The sequence below is a fragment of the Bactrocera dorsalis genome, chromosome 1 (genome assembly GCF_023373825.1).
Source record: "Bactrocera dorsalis isolate Fly_Bdor chromosome 1, ASM2337382v1, whole genome shotgun sequence".
Classification (NCBI taxonomy): Eukaryota; Metazoa; Arthropoda; class Insecta; order Diptera; family Tephritidae; genus Bactrocera; species Bactrocera dorsalis.
Window position 1 is genome coordinate 112648637 of NC_064303.1, and position 24593 is coordinate 112673229.

The following is a 24593-nucleotide window of genomic DNA, read 5'->3' on the forward strand; positions in this document are numbered from 1 at the left end:
CAGTGTGCGTGCGGCGACTTGCCCGACTGCAAGTGTAGTGGTAACAATAGTCGCGCCTCGCTCGCATACACAACTGCTGCGCACATACATACAGATGTGTGTGCACGCCGTGTGATTGTGTGTGTGTGGGCATGTAAAAATCGTGAGTGCAGCTGTGTGCGTGCAAAATGCTGAAATCGAAACGAGCGTGTGTGTTGCGCTCGTCGCTTTCGAGTTCAGTTCTCGTTTGTACTTCGTCGCGCGCGCGAGTGTGTGTTTTTAGTCAGAGGAAAACTTTTACAGGAAAATCAAATGAAGTGCAAATATTTTTTTATTGTAAATATATGAATTGTGCGCAGTCAGCGTACTAATACCGTTACGCAGATTAGCGGCCACAACATAAACCAAAACACAGGAAAACGAGTCGAATTGTCTCGCACGCCAAAACCCAAGTGAAAGTTTAAAGAGACAACAATAAAACCACTAGTGGCGCTAAATCAAGAAGTCCACTGGCGCTGGCACTGGTGCTTGTGCCGTTGCTTGGGTCGCTGCATTGTTCGGCAGCGCATACAAGTGTATGTATGTATGTACAAGTGTTCGTGTGTTTGTGGTTATGGTGCGTTTAATGCCAATGGCTGCTGGTAGATGGCGCTGGCGGCTGCTGTGTGCTTTAATAGGCGCGAGCGAAGTCGCTGACGTCGGTTGGTGCGCCACCAACAACAACACGACCGCAGCGTGTGTTAATCGGAATGCGTTTTTTGCTATTTTCTACACTCGCGTGTTTTGATAAAATATAATGACTTCGAGCGCGCCGACTTTCTAAGTGTTGTGTGCTCCCAAATATTGCCAAGAACAAGTGTGTATTGTTGTTGCTGTACTCTAAAGCGCTCCGTAGCGTTTGGCGCACATTTGCAATTGGGTTTCTTCTAGACTCAGCTGTGCTTTGCGCTCAAAGCGCTCGCGTCGCACCGCAATGCTTCCACGAATGCATGCACGCGAGATGAGCGCGACGGCGCCGACGTCTAAGACAACGCATACCCAACGGGACAATCTCACTGCTCGACGCCTTCGTTAATTCTAATAAAAAAGAGCTCGCGTCCATTTCAATCAAATAGCCATAAATCAGAAAACAAAAATACATTGCAAAAAAAATTGTGAGCAAAACACCAACAACAATGCCTTAAGCAACGGCACATCAAGTGTAATGCCAACAACAAACACACGCATACCAACAAAACAACGCATAGCGAGGAGAAGCGCGTTCGCCTTCTACCGAAACGAAGTTGACGTCGCCAACAGCGCTGCTTTTGCTGCTGCTTCGCTCGTGCTATGCTGTGCTTTTGTTGTCTCTTTTTGTTGCTGTAAATTATTTGTTTTTTTTTTCTACAACCTCACAAAAGCTATGCTGCAATAACTGTTGCCTCTGCCTTTTCGTTGGTAGCGTCAGCTTTGTTGTTATGTTTTTTTTATATTTCTTTTGCAAGTTTCGCATTGTTGTTTTTGTTTTGTTAGCCGAGAAGTGCTGGTTTATCGTCGGTGTAAGCGCTGACTAGCGTGTGTTTGTGTGTGTGTTCTGTAATTGGCCGCTGATTAGAAAAAGAAAAGAAAAACGTGCGGAATTTGAAACTTAGTGGTGACACAGTGGCTCCAAACATGTTAATGTTTTTAATTTAAAGTGAAGAGAATTTAGTATTTTGAATAAAATTATTTTTATTTTCTTATTTAAGCGCATAAATCGCCAATTTAAATAAGAACTCATATCAGTTGATATGTACATGTATAACCATAGAGCAAATTTTCGACTCAAAAGCTTAGGAAAAGGCCAAAAGAACTGAAAAGCCGCTGGTGTTTTTTTTTATAAGTAACAGCGCCCAATAAATAAAAAAAATGTGTTCATTTATAAAAAAAAAACTAAATTAAACGCACCATTCCCCCAAACAAAAAAGTTTACACTGGCAAAAATAATAATGAAAAGAAAACTTCAGTAAATTCTGTCAAAGGCATGAATTTTTTTGATTTATTTTTTGGTTTACCGAAAAATTCAAAAATCTGATAATTCTAAAAAAATTTAATATTTTTATATTGTTTATGTGTAGAAAAATGTGTAAGTTTAATTGCAAGTTGATTGCATAATAGCTTGAAGGCTACAGCACGCAGAAAATTATCAGTTAAAAAATAGCAACAATAAAAAGTGCAACTAAAATTTAAGTGAACTAAAAAGTGTGTTTAAAATTTCAAAATAAACCAACTTACAAATCAACTAAACAAAACAAAAGTCAGTAAACACAAACAAGGAAATGGAGAACCCCCAGTCAACATTTGAATATTTGTGTCGTGTCTGCGCCGCCAACACGAAAGGCAAAAACTCCGTGGCCGAATGTGTTTATATACTCAAGACGCCAGCGTTAAAGGATAAAATCGAGCGATACCTGTATTTGACGGTAAGCTTGGCATTTTTTATATACATACATACATTCATATCTGCTTGCAAACATATTCACACATAAATAAATATTAAAATAAGTAAATATGCGACTATTTCATTATAAATGGTGTTATGTAAACATGGATCGCGGAAAGTGTGGAAAAAATGTAAATAATGCAATTGTGTCGCTGTGTTGGGTTTCTCATATATATGTATGTATGTATGCATGGGAGTGCGCAGAGAGAGAGAGAGATTTTTGTGTGTATGGGTGACGGCTCTCCTGTTGCTTTTTTGTGTTGGATGTTGTGTGTAGTGGAGTTTTGAGAGTGTGCAGCTTGTTCGATTTTCCTTCCAATTGGAATGATCACAGTTATGATAGTATTGGGCGATGTGAGGTCAGGATAATGGACCAATTATTGTGCACCATAAAAAATTTATTGAACAACAATAACAAATTAAAATAATCCACTTTAGCTGTTAATGAGATCATACTATTATTATTATTATTTTTTTTTGTAATATTATACATCTTTCTTATTGATTTTCGACAAATTATAGAGAAATATTTTAGATACTAGATAGAGTTTTGTGATGCAAAATTTATTTGAAGGAAGGTATTTTTAATGTGTTATCTTGTATAGAGACAGTCAAGATTTTTCATTGCTATCACTGGGATGCTTGCAGAAATCCAAACGCAGAGCCCAATTTTCGACGGTTTTTAAGTATAAATCGGCCGAAATTGCTGCAATTCACGTTCGATATTCGTACGAAGTTCATCAATCGTCGCTGGTTTGTTGGCATAGACCATAGACTTAACGTAGCCCCACAGGAAATATTTTATCGGCGTCAAATCGCGCGACCGAGGCGGTCAATTGCCTGGGCCATTTCGTGAGATAACACGTTCATCAAACTTGGTTTTCAATATATCGATTGTGACATTCGCTGTGTGGCCTTTGGCGTCGTCCTATTGGAACCAAATATTGTCCGAGTCCATATCATCCAATTCGGGCCAAAAATATTCGGTTTTCATTGATCGATAGCGGTTCCCATTCACAGTAACGTGCCGGTTTTGATCATCACGGAAGAAGTACGGTTCAATGACACCGCCGGCCCATAAACGGTTCCAAACCGTAATTTTTTCGGAATGAAATGGTGACCCATGGAGTACGTGTGAATTGCTGACTGACCAATAACGCATATTTTGCTTATTGACGAGGCCATTCAGCCTGAAATGAGCCGCATCGCTGCAAATGATTTTTCGATGAAAATCGGGATAATTTTCAAGTTGTTGCTCAGCTCAATTCACGAACATACGACGATTCTGGTGGTAAAGCGGCTTCAGTTCTTGTGTCAATTTGATCTTGTAAGAATGTGAGCCAAGATCTTTTCGCAAAATTCGTCACAACGACGTCACAGAGATGCCCAAGCCTTGGGAACGACGTGTGAGTTACTGAATGGAGTCTTCTTCAATTGATACGCTAGCGGCAGCAATATTTTCGACACTACGGGCACTTCTTTGTCTCGCTGGCACGGGAGCATTACGTACTGTGTCTGTCAATCCAAATTTATCCACTATACGCTCAATTGTTGATCTGACAGAACTAATATGGCGATCATACATTGGACGTAGCGCTCTTAAAAAGTTGAACCCACTGACTTCGAATTTCGGTAGTAAAATTTAGTAATTTTGACTCATAGTTGGATCGCATATTTTTCCATAACGAAATGGCAAATCTTACTGAATAAAAATGTCAAAAAAGCGGAATAAATACGAGTATATGCTGTCCGTATTGGTCTACATTTGTAGCGTCCCTATTGAAAAATCTATACGTTACTATAGTGGTACGATATCGGCGATTACGACAAATAAGCAGCTTCTTGGTGAAAAAAGGACGGGTTCAAAATTTGGGATAAAAATCTGATCGACTCAGCTCGTCAAGCATACATATACTTTATATGGTCTCTGAGTGTTACAAACGTCGTGGCAAACCTAATATACCCTGTTCAGGATAGGTAAAATAAGGTAGGATGAATTTGGAGTTGTACTTTGGAGATTTCATCGGTCAAAGTCGGGCCACAACTCATATAGAGCCAATCTAACTTATTTTACCCTTCACAAAAACTACGGATAATCTAAATAGTTTACTGGTAGCACCTTATAACTGTCTTTCTTATCCACAAATCACTAATCTTATTAAAATTATTTGGAAGAATACATACATACATATGTATGTACATATGTATGTATGTATGTATGTATGTATATACTAAGATATAGTAACGTTACAAAAATTATCAGGAGCATCACTTGAGGTTCTCCTAACTTCTATAGGTGCTATTCCCATTCAAATTACATCAAATTGGCCATGATTTACTAAGGACAAAAAGAATACTATCAAAGTGTTGTCTTCACTAAAATCGCGACAATTAATGCCAGAATTTTTTGCGCTTGTGTTAGTGAATTTTATGATGAGAAATAAATTTAACGAACGAGCAGATAACAAAAGAGAATTTACAGCAAGTAGACCCATGTGACTAACACAGAAAACAGAAAAGCGACGCGAAAAACAATACCCAAGAAAATGTTGATAAAAATAAAATCGACAACAATAACAAAAACATCACAATCAGCTGAAATAACTTGTGCGATATACACAATCTTAGATTCTCATTTATGTACACACGCACATACACAGGCGCAAGCAGAGACTATGCACCTACACTAGTGTGCGTAAATCTCGTTTGACTGCACCTACACACACGCACCTAAAACTTGTAACGAAAAATTAAACAGCAAAAAAAATCGATTCGTGATACTGGCACGAGTCGCAAAATTTTATGTGATTGTGTGTGTGTGTTGGTGCAATGTGTGGGTTTCAAGCTTAAAATGAAAGCAGAGGGGAAAAGCAAAAAAAGCTACAAAAAATTACAGCACTTCAAATCTCAGAGCCAGCACTTCGCAACACTTCGTTTTTAATTAAAAAAATATTTACGGTTAGCTTTTAGCCACTAGAATAATTCTAGCTTTCGAAAACAGACTTCAGCCCGCATACATCCAAACAAAATTAGTCACACACACAAACATATGTACATATGCACATGTAATAACCAAACATAGAAGCAGAAAGCGTGAATTCCGTGGAAAAGGCAATCAAACTGCACACACATACACACGCATACCTGAATGTTATTTACCATATATTTGTATGTATGTATTTGAATACGCATGTGTATTGTTATTGTTGGAAAAATTCCATGCCTGACGCTGGCTAACGTTGTGTAGACTCGCTCTGAGGCCATGGAACATAGAATTTGTATTTAATTTACGGCAAAGCTTTCAAAAGGTAAGAATGTGTCTGTGTTAGTGCATGCCTTGGCATACATACACACATACAATAGCGCGATGTTGTTCGTGTGGCCCATGTGTGGAAACGATCATAAGCCAATTTGAGTTATAGGAGTATTCAAATACAAAAGTGCAAAATAAAACTTTTCGAATTTGTTGAGATGACTTTTCCAATTCCCAAAACTAACTAATGTTATGTACGTACATATGTATGTATGTATACCACAGGCGATCTTTTATTTCATCAGTGAATGTCCTTAAAAGTAGGGAGGCAATAGATATTAGTGGCTGCAGGAAAGCGGGTGCATACATATATGGGGTTCAGGCTACAAGTGGGTTCCAGAAAACGAAATAGCTGATGAGATTGCCAAGAGTGTCATTCGCTTGACTCCCGAATCAGTACATGAAAAGCGGATGTCACTAAAAATACATGTAATGAAATTTCCGAAGGGGCTTACAGACGGATTCAGGCTCAGATGGAATGTTTTAAGTTCATGCAGGAACACCAAAATTGTATGCAAAGGAGCCGCGCAAGCTTTCTACTCACACAGTTTCGGAAAGTCTACATGATGATTGTTGACCTAGTCAGGTCACAACTTACTGGCATCACATGTGAGCCGTATGGGCAGTATTAACGATGACACATGTCGAAAGTGCATAGAAGTAGGCATGAGAGAGATTCTAGAACACCTCTTCTTCTCATGTCCGGTCTTTACAAGGGACTGTAGGTAGTATCAGAATTAGAGATCAAGTCTCTACGTAACTTCGCAAAAAGCATTGACATCCTGCACTACATCAACTTCAGCACGCATTAATAACAAACCTACAACTGTCATTACTAAGGACCATATGTATGGGATGACAGCCGATGAGTGTAACCTAACCTAATTAATAAAGGATCTCTTCGTGGAACTTGTATTGGCGTTTCTGGCTCATTATATTCTTTGTTGTCGTTTACCGGACCAGATAATATTCGACCGAATTGAAACTCGTGATCTCGGCGATATTTGGTTTCAACAAGACGGCGCCACTTCCCACACATCGTATCAATCAACGGATTTATTGAGATAACACTTCGGTGAACAAATAATTTCACGTTTTATGCCGGTCGAATGGGCACCAAGATCGTGTGATATCCCACCGTTAGACTTTTTCCTCTAGCCGCATCCAAAATTTGAAACATATAATCTCCAAAAAAAGAAATGCCAAAAATGTTCTTTCGAATGATTGAATTTGAAGTTTCTGAGTTTTTTCTTAAAAAAAAAGTTCCGGTATATACGGTACGCCCTTGAGACTTCGTTTTGTCAACATATAATAATATATACATACATATGTATATGTGACGCTTTGATCTGTATTTCTGATGAGACGTAAATTACAGAAATTCCATGAAAACCACAAAGAGGAAATAACAGATAAAATGAAAATTCAGAATGGACTAGTCCTGTCAAGTGCCCCATTATGCTTTTGTATGGGTTTCCTAAGTTTATATACGATTACCTGATAGTATATGCTCATACCTACATACATATGTAGGTAAATATGTATGTTTCTATATGTGTTTCTTCTCATATATGTAAGTGTCTGTATATTTTTGTTCAATACAGTCTCAATGAAAACAGGTTAGCAGCGTAACGTTCAAATGTTGCACAGAATCTTCATTGCTATTCTCTCCTTATATGCTGCTAAGTGGCTAGAGGCGCTGAAAATTGGCAGTCACTAACAAAGTTGCGCTTTTGCAATGTCAATGTCAATACGTTTTTACAAAATTCACGCGTTCGTATTGAGTCTGTAATAATGTAAATTTACGACCGGCTGTTATGTGAGAGCGTGATGAGTAAGCTCACTAATACATATTTACATGCTAAGAGACATATTTCTTATATAAAAAAACCGTAGCATAATCTAAAATAAAAAGAAGAAAACACTTTACATTAGGCTGTACCGAACATTTTATACTCTCGCATGATAAAGTGATAATCGAGATTTCATTATCCGTCATTTACCTATCATCATTGGTTCCTAATGTACATATATATTATACAGAGAAGGCATCAGATGGAATTCAAAATAGCGTTATATTGGAAGAGCGCGTGGTTGTGAACCGATTTCGCCCATATTTCGTACATGTCATCAGGATGTTAAGAAAATATTATATACCGAATTTCATTGAAATCGGTCGAGTAGTTCCTGAGATATGGTTTTTGGTCCATAAGTGGGTGACACCACGCCCATTTTCAATTTTTAAAAAAAGTCTGGGTGCAGGTTTCTTCTGCCATTTCTTCCGTAAAATTTAGCGTTTCTTACATTTTTTGTTGAAAGACAAAAGGCTGGTTGAGGTGGAGCTGAATATAGAAGAAGTTCTTTATGCCATAATACTGGACTTGTAAAGAGAGGGGATATTGGGCCATTTAACTTAGCTAATACAAGGTTATATAATACAAATTCATACATACATACATACATATGTACATTCAAAATTTTTTGTTGTCAAAAAGTCGAAGAACTAATCATCTGCATTTCAATTTACAGATTTCAGAAGAGGATATACTACCGAAGGTGTTATGCAAGGCTTGTTTCCGCCAAGTAGAAGCCACTGCATCATTGTCCAAAATCGCCAAGCACACACAAAAGGTCTTCCGAGATTTCATCTTCAATACAAAGGTGTGTGTTGCCAGCACATGATAATCCAAACTCACACTAATTACCAACATTTTATACTTTTAGTCGTGTTTTCAAGCTGAGAGCAGTGAGAGCACCAACCCCACTACTAAAGCGCCCGCATCCAAGTCCCCAAAAGAATGTGCGTCGATCGCTCAAGTACCGGAGAGACCGAAACCGAAGGAGCGTGAGAAGCTGGTTGTGCAGAGCGCTGAATCCACACCACCAGCATCATTGCCCGCATCGTCGACATGTTCCCACAAAGACGAGGTCGTCCTAAATGTGTCTGTCAACGATCCGCTGACACGTGAGACCCAGCACAAAATGATAACAGCATCGCGACGTCAGAATTCACTGGACTCGCGTTTCACACCGAAATCTATTGCACAACGTGGCTTTGCCAGCACGCCGAAGCAGACTGAAGCTGCTGCTCTCACCAAGAAGCCGACCACGTCGGGTGTCATAAATTTCTTCCCCAATCGACAACAGCAGGTAACGACAGTCACAAGCGGTGGTTACGTAATCGGTTGTGCACCTGAAACCGTGCCCACAAGCAAAACTACAACCGAGCAGCCCAAGCAGAACGCCAATACTTTGCAGCAAAAGCGTAAAAATCTTAAAAATGCACTAAATAATATCAAAGCCGTTAATGCAGGACAAGTTTCTCTACTGAAGGTATCGCAAAAGCTTGGTCAAAATACACAGGGTAGCCAACCACAAACGAAAGCTGTCGAACCACCAACTTTGTTGGTTGAAGATGATGTACCGGCAGAGCCGCTTCCAGAGAAGATGATAATTGCCGCAACAAAGCAACAGAAACATCAAGTACAAGTTGCGCCTCAGTCCACTACACATATCGAGCCAATATCCGAGCCGCAAATACAATCCGAGCCGACCGATTTGTCACAGTCGGCCAGACCCAGTATACCCGACGACATCTTGCTCGGTAAAGTAATCAAAGATGGAGATCTGCTCAAACTCATATTGAAAGCACTGAAATGGCCGGTAAATAAAAACACAATGGAGGCGCAATTGGAACGTTTGCGTAACTCACGTTTTGCCACCATAATGGCTGATCCGAATCTGTTGCAAGACGCCGATCTTACACAAATAATGGGCCCCTATTTGGGTCCGGTTTTGCAGGCGGCACAAATGTTGCAGCAGCAACAGGTAGCAGCAGCAGCTGCGGCGGCTGCAGCTGTCACCAAAGAAGCCGAGTTACAAGTGGCAGGCATAACAACCGCGTTGCCGTACAAACTGCCGGCAGAGACTTCAGTGCAATTGGTGCCAGCAAGCCCAGAAGAAGAACCAGAACTATCCGACGTCACACCGAAGGCGAGCGCTTCGAACCAATCATTGAAGCGAGACGCCGAGAATGATAATTTAAAATTAGCACCGCCCAAAAAGGTGCGAAAGGTGTCGGCACGTGGACGCAGCGCGTCGATATTTAACAGTGATGAATATGCTGCGCTGAATTCTACACTTAATTCGCAGTATTTGAATTCCAAGTCGACACCCGACATACACGTCGATCTCGATCCAGCGGCATTATTTACACATTTGAACATGCTAAGTGGTCTCAGTGCCACCAGCTCGAATGATGCCTTGCTGGCACTGCTACAAAGACAACGCGCCGCTCTCAGTCGCATGCAACTGCCCCAGTCACAACCACAGCCCAGACGGCAGCGTAGCAACTCGATTATTACAGTGCCGGCCAGCGGAAGTGACTTTGTTTTCGATACGGATGACATTATATTGATGGAACCGGATGATTGCACTGGAAGCACAACAACAAACTTGCAAAATAATGGCAATGGAACCGCGGATAGTTCCTCGAGTCTATCACAAACCGAATCAGTCACCTTTCCAGTGCCGCAACAGGTATCCAAACCAATGATAACACGTCCAATTATAAAACGTCGCAAAACCGTTATACAGGCTTCACCAGCGCGTTTGAATCTTGCCATAAGCACGAAGGAAGTAACACCTGTAACCTCAACACTAACTGAGAGTGTAGCCTACACTGCCACAACGACAAAATTGGCGGCGGGCTCCTCCAATGTATTACAACCGACAGCAGCGCCGCTAAAGAAGCCCTCCAAGACGCAATCCCTCGACAGTCTCAACACAATTGCCACCCAATTCCCATCCAACATCATCTCAATTGGTACACAAGTACCATCAAACACAACGAATGTGAGCGAAGCCGCACCAACTGCAATTGTAACTAAAGCAACGGAGACTATGCTGACACCTACGGCAGCTGCGGCTACCAGTGTGTCTTCTCTGGCGGGAAGCAATACAACCAGTACGACCAAGGCTGTCACAACGAATGCTGCCGCAGCCGGCAGGACGACTACGCGTAACAGTAACTCAGTTAAAAGACAAACCTCGAGCAAATCTGCGCTTGGCCAACAGTTACTGGAAGCAATTGGACTGCAGAAGGTCGCAGCGGAGAATAAAGATGTCGCTGTAGTGTCGGCAAGCACACCAGCGCCGCGTGGCTCAGTACAACAAATACGCAGCGCCTTGAAAAAGTCATTGCAGAAAGCGCAGGAGCAACAGCAGCAGCGCTGCAAAAAAGTTGAGGATAATTCCGAAGAGACGGTGAATGTTGTGAAGGAAGTAGTGGTACAACCACGCGCCAAACCAGCGTCTAATACACCAGGCGGTCCGCTAGATGTAGAGGAGGAGATCAATAAAATCACATTGGTATTGCAGAGCAAAGCCAAGGAAGATAAGAAACTCGAAGAGGCAGACAAACGATTGACCGCGGCGGCGCCAAGCAGAATCCCTGGTATCAGACGAAAACTATTGCCGCCCGCACGCAATCGCAGGTCGACAGTTACACTTGTGGCGGATGAAATAGTGGATCTCATCGACGACGAAGAAAATCACGATGCAGCTGAGGGCAAAAGTGTCGCCAAAAACAAGGACAAGGATTTGCTGTAAGTAAAATTGAGTTTAAAAAATATAAATAATTAATAAAGTCTCATTTTCTTTGCCTTTACAGCTCTACAAATGTGGAACAGGAAGAAACGGATGTCTACTTAACAGCCACATCCTTAGCCTCTTTACAGCGCGTACACAAAGCTGACGTTAAGGATGCAAAGAGTATTTCACCAACGCGTAGACGTGGAAGAAAATTGAAAGAGGAAATTGAGTTGGAGGAAGATGAGGATGATGACGAAGACGATAAGCCGTTGAAGCCCAAAAGTGAAAAGAACGCCGGCGAAAAGCAAGAACTTGAAACGCGAAGCCGTACGCCGGCACCACGTCAACGCAGCCGTCCACCACCGGCGACTGGACGCAAAGCGCCGAGTGAGCGCGACTTCGAAAAAGAAAGCGACGACACGGCGAGCATCAAGAATGACAACGAAAGCACCACCAGCACAGTGTAAGTTAATTTTAAGCATAGTTTTTGTCTGCCTGAGTCACTTAAACAACTGTTATATTCTTAGTGTCAGCACGCGGCCATCACGCGTCAGCAAAACGATGTCCAAATATTACAAGGGTCCAGACAAATCGCCCGGCACAACGCGGCGTTCTGCAGTCTCGACGCGCAGCAGTAGGGGGAGGTGAGATTTTTGCGAGGAATTTTATTTATTTTAATTAAAAAATATTTGTTTAACCTTTTCTTAAATTTCTCAGAAGTTAAGTCATCCCTCAAGCGGTTTTTTGTGTGCAACACCACTAATTGGTGAATGGGTTCTCTTATCAGCGGCAGTGAATTATTCTTATATTAAGCCGAATTCCACGCTATGCGCTGAATAATCATATTTCTATTTATGTTACGTTATGTTTTGCGTATATTTTTCTTGTGTATAAAATTTTTCTCCTATATAAAGCTAATTTTTTCTTGTGTATGTATGTATGTATATAACGTATGCTTATGTATGTATATATAAATATAAATTATAGTTAATAAAAGTTAATAAATTTGTAGTGAAATATTCAAAATATGCTCACATTTAAGATTTAGTGAATTGAAAAATCCAGAGTGTGACATAGCATTTATTTGGAAGTATTTTTATTTTATTTTTAATTAAAATGTTGGTTTTAAATAAATATTTTAGTTTTTTTTCATTAAATATAAAATTACTTTAACTTCTATAAAAATATTTTGAATTAATTACAAATAAAATATATTTAACTCACACACATATATGTATGTATGTATGTATATATATTATATTTTATCACTTTTACTCGTAAAAATAATTTTACGCTACAAATACAATGAATTGCTGAATTAATATTAAAATTGTTTCATTCAAAGCCGCAATTAATTAAAAAAATTACAAAAAAAATAAAATAAAATAAAAAAATTACAAAAAAATTAAAAATAAAATTAAAAAAAAAAATTAAAAAAAAAATAAAAAAAAATTAAAAATAAAATAAAAAAAAATTTAAAAATAAAATTAAAAAAAAATTGAAACATAATTACAATGAATTGAAATTAATTACTTAATCGTTTGAAATATAACAAAAAAAGATTTATGAAAGTTCTTAGTATGTTTGTGCGTATGCATGTATACTATATGACTTCTAATATTTACATCATAACACCAAAGTTGGTATGTACTCCCTTATCAGCGCATATTTATCAGTGTTTGCCACCCACGCATGTCACGCAACAACCAAGTTTATTTTACCATGAATTATATAAAAAAGCAAAAAAAACAATGCGTGTGAAAGTAAAATTAGCCAAAAATATTAAACGACGCCCGAAAAAAAAATGACCACAAAACATTTTTTCTTCAATGACGATTCTGCCATATACTCAAGTATGTACATACCTACAATTGTATGTATGGGCTGTGGTAGGTTTAATGCAAATAAATATGTAAATTTTTCATGAATTTTTTCTAACAAAAGCGACCAACGAAACAGTCTGCAAGAATTGATCGTCGCGAAAAGACGGTAAAAGCAAATCGGACGGCAACATATTGCAATATGTACATAAATATAATATATATATGCGCATATAAAATAATTTCTAAAAGCATTAGTGCATGTGTAAGGGCTTAGCTTTTTAGCACCTATGCCTTATAAATCAAATCTTAACTGCAGGCAGTAAATTGCAATATAAAAATTAAAGCAAAAAAGTAATAAATATTTTTCGCCGCATTCGTCTTCACAGGTGCGAATTCATTAGCGCTTGCAAACGAAGCAAAAAAAAAATAACTGCTATCTACTTACCTTTTCCACAACTCCATAACGCAGGTGCCGTAAATTTAAAAGTGCGCATCGGTGCAACGATCCGCCACAGTGATAGTGTGGGCACCGATCAACTCGCGTTCGCACCTAGCAAATACTATGTATACATATGTACATATACATACATATGTATGTATTTGAATTAGTCATTGGTGTTATTTTGATTTCGGTTTGTTTTCGCAGAGATAACCAAAGTGACGTTTTGGCCCCTTAAAAAAATTAGAAAATAAATTGGGTTAGCGGAGAAAAAAAAAATAATAAAAGAAGAGTACAAGTTCGTTCGATAAAAGCAATCGGTGCGATAATAACAACAATAATAAATCACGAACGAAAGTGAAAATGCCCTGCTATAAGAAATGTAAATCGAGCAATGGCTCAGATGCGGATGATGAGAACATGGTGAGTACGAAGTGGGTAAAAATGATAATATTCAGTTTGAAAATCAAATTAAACATACTATCATACATTCATATGTATATACATATTACAATTATTTTTTGCGGGAAAATATTTGTCGCATGTTGAAATATTTGGCAACAAATATTCCTTGCTTATGAGTATTAAAGCGAACAATTTTTATGGACGGGAGCATGAATTAGCATTATTTCATAATATAGTAGTTGTTGTTGTTTTATAGCACCTTTAGGTGACTCCCATACACACATACACATGTACATACATACATATATGTATATAATATATATAAATTGTTAAGTATGTGCATATGTATGTATATGCGTTCGCATGTTTCGAAAAATATATGTACATAGTAAGACAATGTGTATGTTTGTTGGTGTAGCAGCACGCACATTCTAAAATTAAGCCAAAAGCTTATCTCCAAATGACCGATGTGTATGTATGTACACATTTATCAATAATAAACCGCAGCTCGTCCGGAGGAGACGTCATTGAATTGGCCAAAGCAGTGTAAACAAATTTGGCCAACATTAATTTTAGTCAGTCGCACAAGTTCAAGCTGAACATAACGCAAAATCTACACAAAAACAGACACATATACATACGCACACGCGCATAGCAGTGCAAAGACCTCACCACCCCATTGGCGCTCATACGTATAATTTGGATATTGCCCACAGAGGGTCCAACTTTTGCTCAACGTTAAGCAAAAACAAAACAGAATATGATAAACAACGTGTAAGCGAAAGTACAGATGTTGAGTAGAGGTGAGCTAAGCGAAAATTAATGAACGCGCTGCTCGGCATGAGAGCGAGGAGACTGTGTGTACTGAGTAGGAACAGTAAGCAAGAGCTAAAAAAAATAGACAGTTTAAAGCGCAACTTCCATTATGGCCGCACTGGCATTTTGTGTGTGCAGTGCACTAGAGCAGTTCTGTGATTTCGCGGATGCATTTGTGCGTTTCGGTTTAAGTGCAAGTAGAAGTTTCCAGTATCTGCGTGCCAAACGTAATCAAATTGAATTTCGACGAAATTGTCGCGCTATCTGGCTGCAAGAGTTATCCAACAGACACGCATTATCAGTGCGCGTAGTATACGAGATATTACGTCGTGTGCGTATACCGTTGACTAGTGCCAATTACGTAGATCATACCATCGAATTAGTTAAAAAAGAAATGCATCGACGAGGCATCGATTTTGCCGCTATCGAGGCATCTGCCGAAGCTTACGAGGCCATTGATAATTTTGCGGTGCAACACCGGTCTTTAGCAGGTCAGGATACGACGGATGGCGGACACCGGGACTATGATATGGTGGATAATTATGATGACATTGAAGTGCTCAGTGGTGATGAAATTGATGTATGTACCTTGTATTTATGAATTTCTTAGTATAGTTGTATGAGGCGATACGAGTAATATAAGTGGCGATAATATAAGTTGTTTTCAAGTTGTATTGCGATCTGGTTATAAAAAGAAAAAACAATTATCTCATCAGCAAATTTAGCCAGTTTAACTACGTAGTTATAACCAATTTATACATTTTTAATGGATTTTAGAATACCCCACCCCTCTTGTATGTAGAATATTACAGTTTTTTGACACCCATATGACTTTTACATTTTTTGTTTTGTTTGTACTTCTTTTTTTCTCTGGTGGTGTGATAAACGTCAAATTATTGATTTCTCTTTTGATGTTTGTCTTCGTTATGGCGTTGCCATATAATACAAATAAATGTAAATTCAGTGAGAACGAGTATATTTTGAAGACTTATTTAATAGTGGAAACTGTATTAAAGACGACGAGTGAACATTTAAAGGAAAATAAGTATTATGTTAGAATTTCTCATTTTTGTGTAATATTGCAAACATTTTGCAATTTTTGTAATTTTGATTTTTGTGTTTGAAGTGCTGTAAGCCATGCATACACGAATATGTTAACATACTTTTAGGGGCGTATTGCAAGAAACAATAAGAGGAAATGGTTGTTCTCTTTGTGAACGGATATGTGTACACTGTCATAAGTTTTTTTTCAACGGCAGTACGAAATACAGTTATGATAACAATATTTCCGTCTATATTGTATATTTTTTATAAATCCTTTGAAAAAAACGAAGGAGAGAAACAATCCTTGACCTTTGACACTTGTTGATTAAGTGTCACACACACCTTAACACTGCTTTTGTTTTTGCTTTAACTACAAGTGATTGCAAAATGAAAAGAGAAGCAGCAGACTGATAAGCATAAGACGCCAACAGCGCCACAACACAACTTTGTGAGTAGACCATGCAAAACAAAAATCTTAAGAGCTTTCTTATCAGCTGGTAAACAGTTGGCGCATGAATTCTACACACGCACACCTACAAACACACCTGTGATGTACAGCAAGCGCTGTAAAGCAATGGCGCTCTGAGAGCGCTTAGAATAAATTAGAGCATGTAGTTTCCTCTTACATATATTCACACATACATACATATGTATGTATTTGTATATTTTGATCAAGAACATTTATTTTAATACATACAAGTGTGTGCGCTCAATGTCTGGCTGCGGTTGTAAAATAAGGCATGAGAAAATTGGATGTTGGAATCAAAACAATAGCGAAAACTTGTACTCGTTAGCATATGCAATAGTTTTAAATGAATTTGTTTTGATTATGCACGCTACATCCGGTAGTTGAAAACTTATAACAGGAAATCGCTATTTTAAAATTTTTAAATGATTTTAGGGGTTATGGAGGTATGTACATAGGTTTCCTCTGGTAAAAATCAGCCTTTTTTCAAAATTTTTTTGTCGTATAAAAAATTAAATATTTTATTAGAATTTTTTTGTTACAAACATACACTATTAACAAGGAAATTCTAAAATTTGTGCAAAAAAAATTTTATATTCGGCCATTGCGACGCCATTTCCGGTGACCCCTACGAAAAAAATGCTCCCGCTTTGGCAGGATAACTCCTTACAGGATCCTGTAAAGTGAAAAAAATACGTGTTTTAGTTAAAACCTTAACTTAGAACTTGGACGAAGGAAAAATAACTGAAAATTTAATTTTTGGCAGACATTTTTACAAAAAAAAATGAAAATCCTTGAAAATTTAGCGACATTTTTTTTCAAATAATTGTAACCGAAAATGAGCCTTCTTCCAAGTCTTTAGGAATTGTATCTCAAAGACCTGTGTAAAATTTCATGAATATTGGTGGAGAAGTTCTCGAGAACCGACTATCCAACCGACTTCTAAAACACAGTTTCGATAAAAACGCGTTTAAAGACGGCGCACTTAGCCTAGCTAACCTCGAGCGCCGAAGTTCTCCAGACTGTATCTCCGAAACTATTACTTGAATCAACTTGAAATCTTCGGACAATATTCTAGAGGCATTGCGGAATTTAATAAGACAATAAAAAAAATCGATTTTTTGAAATCCGAAAACCCATGTAATCCCTTAACCTGAACAGAAAACCTCAAGATTATCATCATCTTGAAATTTTCCACTAATTAATAACCTTGAGAATCTGATGACTATAGTTTAGGATACACTCTTACTCGTCTCAAAACCACTTAGTAGTCTGACATCTAGAAAAATGGTCGCCTGGATGCAATGAAACGCAGACGAGGAAGCTTCAGACCTGTCAGAATACTGCACTTTGGACTACGACAGGTTGCCTCTTGATGTCTTCTATTGAACACCTGCATAGTGAGGCCCGCAGAAATCATTCATGAAGTCACCTGCTTGAATCAAGAGGACAAGACAAGACAAGAGGTCCTTCCTTGACGTCGACGACCTCGTAGAGTACGCAGACCAGACGGACGCAACAAAATTCCGACAAGCACTGACCGCCATTCACAGTGGACCCATCAACATCTTCACCGACTCCCTGCCAGCGAATGGCGTACTCGGAGTCAAACCACCAGCCATTGCAGACAAAGAGCTCGAGTTGCCGCGGGAAACGAGAGTGACCCTTGCGTAGCTTCGTTCGGGATATTGTAGCAGATTAAACTCCTACCTATCTAGAATAGACCCCGACATATTCAATGTATGTCTTATGTTTGGATAGAGTCTTATTTTGGCAGGGGTCGAGCAGCGTCACCAATATATAATTTTTTTGCATAGGAAACAGCCGTTTTGATACCAATGGTCATATGGTTTACACAAAACATTGTTAATACATAAAGTAGGGTGTCATGATACCGCAGTGACTCGTATTTCAAATGTCTAACAGCGCTGGGAAGGGTTGTTCCACTTACCTACATATTTGTTTGTGTATGTTTGTATGTATGGTTGTATGTGTATTTTTGTTTGTATGTATGTGTACTTGCAAATAACAATGTCGCTTGCTCGAAGTAAGAGACCTGAGTAAGTGAAGCTTTTCTTGCCGCCCAACAGCTTTTAGACTCATTGCTATGGACACACACATACAAACATCAGACATTCAATTGAACAGCCGCTCCGCATGGGAGCTTCTCAGTGTTCAACAAAGCGATTATCTTCAGTCAAGTTGCATATTTGCACGGCAAAACATGTCGTAAAGGCATGGAAAGCATGAAATCAACAACAATAACAACAATAAAACTGGCGAAAAACACAACAAGCACTTTATCGACAATTAAACGAATTTTATAGTAGCAAAGCATCAAAAATATTAACGTGAATTAGTGAATTTTAGAAAACTAGCAAATGGAATTTTGTAAAGCGAAGCGACTTGCGAACAAAAGCACATTTGTAAGACGAAAATAAATGCTGAGGCGTCGCAGCACAAACGAAATGGCAATCGATTTTTTTCGATGCTGACGATTTCGCTGCCAAACTTGGTAGAACTCGGTGGAAGGTGAACGCGAAAACCAACGCTACTCAGCGCGAAAAGCGGCTCGAGCACGCGGCGCGACTGTGATTCAATACAAATCAAAGCAAAAAAGGCAAATTTACGCCAAAAAAAGAATACTTTTAAATCGTAGCTAAATTTTTCAAACTTTTACAGCGTGTAGTTAGGAAATTTGCTAATAAGTAGTTACATATGTATATGTGTGTTTGCGTGTGTGTGTGATACAGTGTTTTGAATTGACACGCCTGCCAAGCAAATATTACAAAGTAATTCAAATACGACCAAAGTGAGTGAAATGAAATCGATAAAAAGTGAAATTTATTTATAGCAAACGCGAGGAACAGCTGTACAGCGGCAACAACAACAATATTGTTTCTTCGATTTGTTGATATTAACAAGTGGAAGATAAACAAAAGGCCGCGTGAATGACTAACGCAAATGTTCGCTAACTTTATTAACACACTATAAAGTATATGCGGAGCACAGCTTTGCAACAACAACAACAACAAGTGATAAAATAACATAAACAAAAAAACAAACGTAAATGCCAAGATCAAGTGAGGCAGCCAGTCCAATAGGTTAGAATAACATTGCAAAGCGGAAAGCGAAAGAAATTTATTGTTGTTGTACGTGAGAGTAGTCGCTGAAAGCCGGCAAATCGCGCTGCTGTGATTCATGCACCGCCAAGCGTTTGTGAATTTTCATATTTGGAATATTTGGCAGGTTGTGCTTGCCGAGCGCACTGAAATTGCCTTATGAGCTAAAGCTTAAAAAGAAAAGTTGATAATTGATATTTGGCGCAGCGCAGCTAAACCTTGAAGGGAAAGCACCGCATGGCCACTAAGTGATGACACACCAAGAACAACAGAGATTATACGCGTAAATACTGTATATATGTACATATGTATGCGTGATATTTGGAAGCAAAATTTATTATTAATATTTATTGACGCATAAGGCAATATAAAAATACAAAAACAAAAGTAAATCGCCATAAACAACACGCCTGTTATCAAAAACCGCATAACTAAAAATAACGGAGATCTCAGCGTTCGAAAACCGTCTTCAAGCAGCTCAACCAAGCTACTTGGTGGCGTTTGAAAATCAAAATAATATAAAATTTGGGTTGTACTACACTAACAACTAAAGCTCTATACACGTACATGCACATAAACAGTTAGAAAGTCCTTCACTGCGGCGATTTTATGCAGCTGTTCTACTTTTCTGTTCCTAAGTCTAAGCAAATTTGTGTTTTTAGCCTTCACGACTAACAAAAATTAATGAAAACGAAAAAAAACTAAAAAAAAATATATATTTCACATACAAAAAAAAAAAAATTAATTAAATTAAAAACAAAAAGAAAAAATAAAAATAAAAAAATAATATTTTACATAAAAAAAATAAATAAAAATAAAGTTAAAACCTAAAAAAATATATTTTAAATAATATTAGAAAATTTTATAAAATTAAAAAATGTGCTTTCGCGCTATTTTCGATTGCCTCTTCGGCTGTTGTAAGTCGAATAACACACATGGTCTAAATGAGGTAAGCCGCTAATATGGGTATTCAACATACTTTATTACAGACAGCAACAACAAGTGCTGCTGCAAACTTTGTAGTGCAATCACATGCTTATTATTTATAACGGTTTGATTGCTTGCTCATGTGAAGATAGAAAGTTTTATGTCGACAAACGCTTATTTTCATCTCAACGGCCGACAAAAGCGTTGCTCAAATTAAAACTTTTCAATTAAGTGCATTTCTAGTAATAATTAATTTCCATGCCCCACATGTTTATAATGTGAAATAGAGGATAGGTTGCTTGTATTTTTCCCCAGGCCGGTAGGTAAAAAGAGAACAACAGCAGCGTGGTAAGCTGACTGACTATAATCAAGCACGATTTAAGGTGATGCTGTATCTAAAGTCAGATGTTGCTATAGAAACATTAGCACAGTTCAAAAGCTACAAATCCAGCAATTGAAATCCAAATCACGAATCAAACTTGCTGCTGAGATCGCTCGTAACTAAACCAGCTCTGTTCCAACACTTCATTTTCCTATAACCATATTTTGATAAAGGAAATACCTCTATTTCTGTGGCCAAGTAACTGTACCGGATGTAAGAAATGGCATATATTTTTGTATAGAATTTCAACAATTTCCTTTAAGGTCTTTGATTTCGGCAAGATCTGTTATATAGATATAATTTGTAAGTATAAATAGCCTCATAACCACCTTGAGCATCTGCAACACTGCCTCATAAACACTGCACATCCTCTCCTATTGTTGTCTGAGAAATTTGCTCAAGTTGCGTATACGCCCGGTGAGTCCAATGCACTACTTTTTTGCGTTCCTAGTGCTCCATACATATATCGCTAGTTTTTATTCAGACAATTTTTTCAAATTTTTGTTTAATTCTTCTTACCTCTTCTTACGTTCTTATTAATATTCTGCACACTGTTCACCGTACATAAATAAAGGTGAACGTGTGCGCTGTCAGTTGAGCCGCGTTATACCGAGATGACGGCATTAGCGGTTAATAATATAACGAATGCAACATATAATACTAAAATTAAATAAATATATATATATTTGTATATATGTATATATATTGTACATATGAATTAATTGTTTTTTCTCACAATGACATTGTGCTGCGTTAATGTATGTATATAAATGTTGTTGCTTGCTGAGCAATTGTGTTTGATTGCTAACTTGCAAAGACAAACATGTGCACAAACATACATACGTGTGTGAATTTGATACGCGGTTCTAAAATTATTCCATTGTATATTGATTGTCATATATTATAAATTTACTTATTAAGTTGACTCATTTCTGTTTAGTTGATTTTAACGCTACTTCGCTTCGCATCCCTGACTCGGTATTGACCCCATTTAGTTTAATTCCTCCGCACAATTAAGAAAATTTAATTATTTTGGAATTCTTTTTTGCTTTCTCTAAAAATGAAACTATCATTTAAAACCGTAGAAAGAGAAAATTGAAAGCTTCTTAATCAGTAATATCACCAAATGAAAGAAATACTTAATTCAAGGCTGACTAAGTGTGGAATGCTCGAATAATTGAATCAAAACTTCTACTAACTGCAGGTTAGTGTGAAAGCTATGCACATTAGCATGAGTACTAGAAATATATGTATTTTGGCGGTATAAAATTCCATAACAGGATGGTAAGCGACGTCTCTTCAGTAGCTAGGTTCAAGAGTCTTAACTTTTAGGATGCCTGTGCTTGACGACGCGAATTTTAACAGACTCTGCGGCCTCACTATCGATACCTCCTCCAGTGTAACATACCTTGGAGACCCTAGATGATTACAGCGTAGACAAGTGCTCAAGATATGCTCCATTGCTTCCCTGATGCCCTGCTCTAGACATTTCCTGCACTTTTCTTGATCTGTTAGTTCCACCCTGTGAGCGAGTGTCGCCACCAGACAGTGACCATTTAGTATTCCGCTCATGTTCCTACATTGCCTTTTTTTCGAGTGCCAATAGAAATTTGGGTATTTCTGATCTATCGTTTTGCACATGACTTTTGAAGTTTTGCATAAAAGTAGCTCTTTCCATCGGGTTTTGATTTTCTTAACCATGCTTAGATCAAGATCGGCGTATAAACAATGTATTAAGCTTACACCATTCTTGGTAATACCGTCCACTATTTCATTATCCCCGATGCTTTTGTGGCCTGACACTCAGTAGAAGTGAAATTGCTTGCTTCAGGCAGCACTTTCCACTGTTGCCCTGCTTCGCAAGACACTTCTGGCTGATATGCGATAAGAGGTTATTGCCTTGGTTGCTCCTTCGCTGTCTTACTTAGACGTTGACTCTGGTATTGCCTGCAGGTGCATTACAGGCCAATCCTGTGGCTTTCGCAATAACAAAGACCTCAGCTTGAAATATACTGTAGTGGACCGGCAACTTGAAAGGCTGCCTTATGCCTAACTCAGAACACTATATTCCCGCAACAACTTCATTGTCCATTTTCGAGCCATCCATATAGATGCTTAGAGTGTTGTGCATAGCTAACAAATCTTTATGCCAGCCATCTTTTATTCATTCATCTTTTTATTTGGCCCAGTCCTTGAGAGAGAGTTGTGTCCCATTTATAGAAGGGAACATGAAGAGCTTCAGGTTTTTTTTAATAGTAACAAATAAAGTCTTTTTCAAACAATAGAATTATTTGGTACTAAATGTACTTGCTCGGCAATTATATCTCAAAGCTCTTCGGAGTGTTACTCATGTATATTCTGTTATACTGAAGAAATGCTCTCCCATATTCAATATAATCTATACAATTTTTCTTAAAGCCACTAAATTCTCTTTATAAAATTTACAGGCAATAGCTACAAATGTAGTACAAATGCTTTCTGGCTCAGTGCTATGCAAGCACCCTGTATAGAAAAGTAAAGTACGCAAATTAACAATATCAATACATATGTATGTACGTACATATGTATCAATAATTCTTCCGTATAAGTCATGCGATTACAATTTGATTGACAAAATCAAAAATTAGTATGCCAAACAGACGAGCTTGCATGTACATATGTATGTATGTGTGTATGTGATATGATAACGAGGCTTTGCATCAAGACGCAGTATTTTTGTAATCGCATTTTTACCACACCCAAAAGCTTTAAAGCATTTTCTCGCAAGTATTTCAATGGCGATAAATATCTTGAATTAAATAATGTTATTTTTAAAATAATTGTGTATGTTTGTGTATATGTACAAATATGTGTATTGCACATGTTTAAATGAACACATTTATTATCAACACCTGAGCTATTAGAGAATTCCACAATTATTTATAATAATCATTTGGCATATCCACTGCCTTTTTCGAACTATGTATATATAAGTATGTATGTACATATTCATACATTCATACAAAGCCACACATACATATGTATATGTATGTATATGGTACACATACCTTTGTTGTACTTTGTTTTTGCGCTGGTTGTCGGTTGTCCATTGGCTAAAGTTCAATTAGTTAACATTAGCGAGTTCGTAAAACTTCCTAAAACAAATATTTATACATGGGATGCCCACAGACGCTTCATTAAATGCCTGTTGCTGTTTTTACGATCACATTTAGTCGTTTATATACATACATACATACATACATTTACCCAAATAAAGGTATGCCATTGTGTGGTGTTGGTATTCAATATAAAAAGTTGCCAAAAGTTGGCACAAAAGAGTACAAAAACAACGAAAATTACATATGCAAACATGTATGTATGTATATGCTATATAAAAAACAGTAATTGACACACCAAAATTGGATGTACACGGGGTCAGACCGAAATTTTTGTACGCTGATGAAATGTTTTTGACTTCGTTCATTATTCACATTATTCACGTACTGCTGGCGAGTGCCAAAATCTGTTAATGGAGCTTTTTTATTAAATCGAATAATATATTTCACTTAATTACAAAGACAAGAAAGAACGTTAACTCCGGCTGTACCGAAGCTAAAAAAAATCTTCCCAAATAAAGACTTTCATACATGAAATGGATATTGCTTGCTTGGTTTGTATGACAGCTATATGCTATAGTAATCCGATTTGAAAAAATTCATTCGAAGATTATAGCTATGCTTTGGTTAATAATCTCTCGAAAATTTCATGAAGATATCTCTTCAAATAAAATTGTTTTCCACACAATAACTTGATTCCGATAGTTCATGGCACTTAGCTCTGGTTTG

At 37.8% G+C, this 24593-nt stretch overlaps 2 protein-coding genes across 4 annotated transcripts; both read left to right on the forward strand.

The window, feature by feature from the left end:
* The first annotated feature begins 211 nt into the window (after positions 1-211).
* On the forward strand, positions 212-12340 carry LOC105230751 (uncharacterized). 3 transcript variants are annotated; one of them, XM_049447707.1, is made up of 7 exons: positions 212-562; positions 2076-2420; positions 8283-8414; positions 8478-11359; positions 11425-11808; positions 11873-11989; positions 12063-12340. In XM_049447707.1, exons 2-7 carry the CDS (start codon positions 2277-2279, stop codon positions 12067-12069), a joined length of 3666 nt encoding a protein of 1221 aa, XP_049303664.1. In that variant the 5' UTR covers positions 212-562; positions 2076-2276; the 3' UTR covers positions 12070-12340. The 3 variants fall into 3 exon arrangements, with proteins under 3 accessions (XP_049303664.1, XP_049303655.1, XP_049303648.1); XM_049447698.1 differs by having other exon boundaries at positions 212-558; XM_049447691.1 differs by having other exon boundaries at positions 212-554.
* Positions 12341-14570: 2230 nt separating this feature from the next.
* Positions 14571-15398, forward strand: LOC125778441 (uncharacterized; the record flags this gene model as incomplete). The annotated part of the gene is given in 1 exon segment (XM_049456045.1): positions 14571-15398. A coding segment is annotated over 1 exon segment (461 nt), but the record flags the coding sequence as incomplete, so codon positions are not given.
* Positions 15399-24593: the final 9195 nt, after the last annotated feature.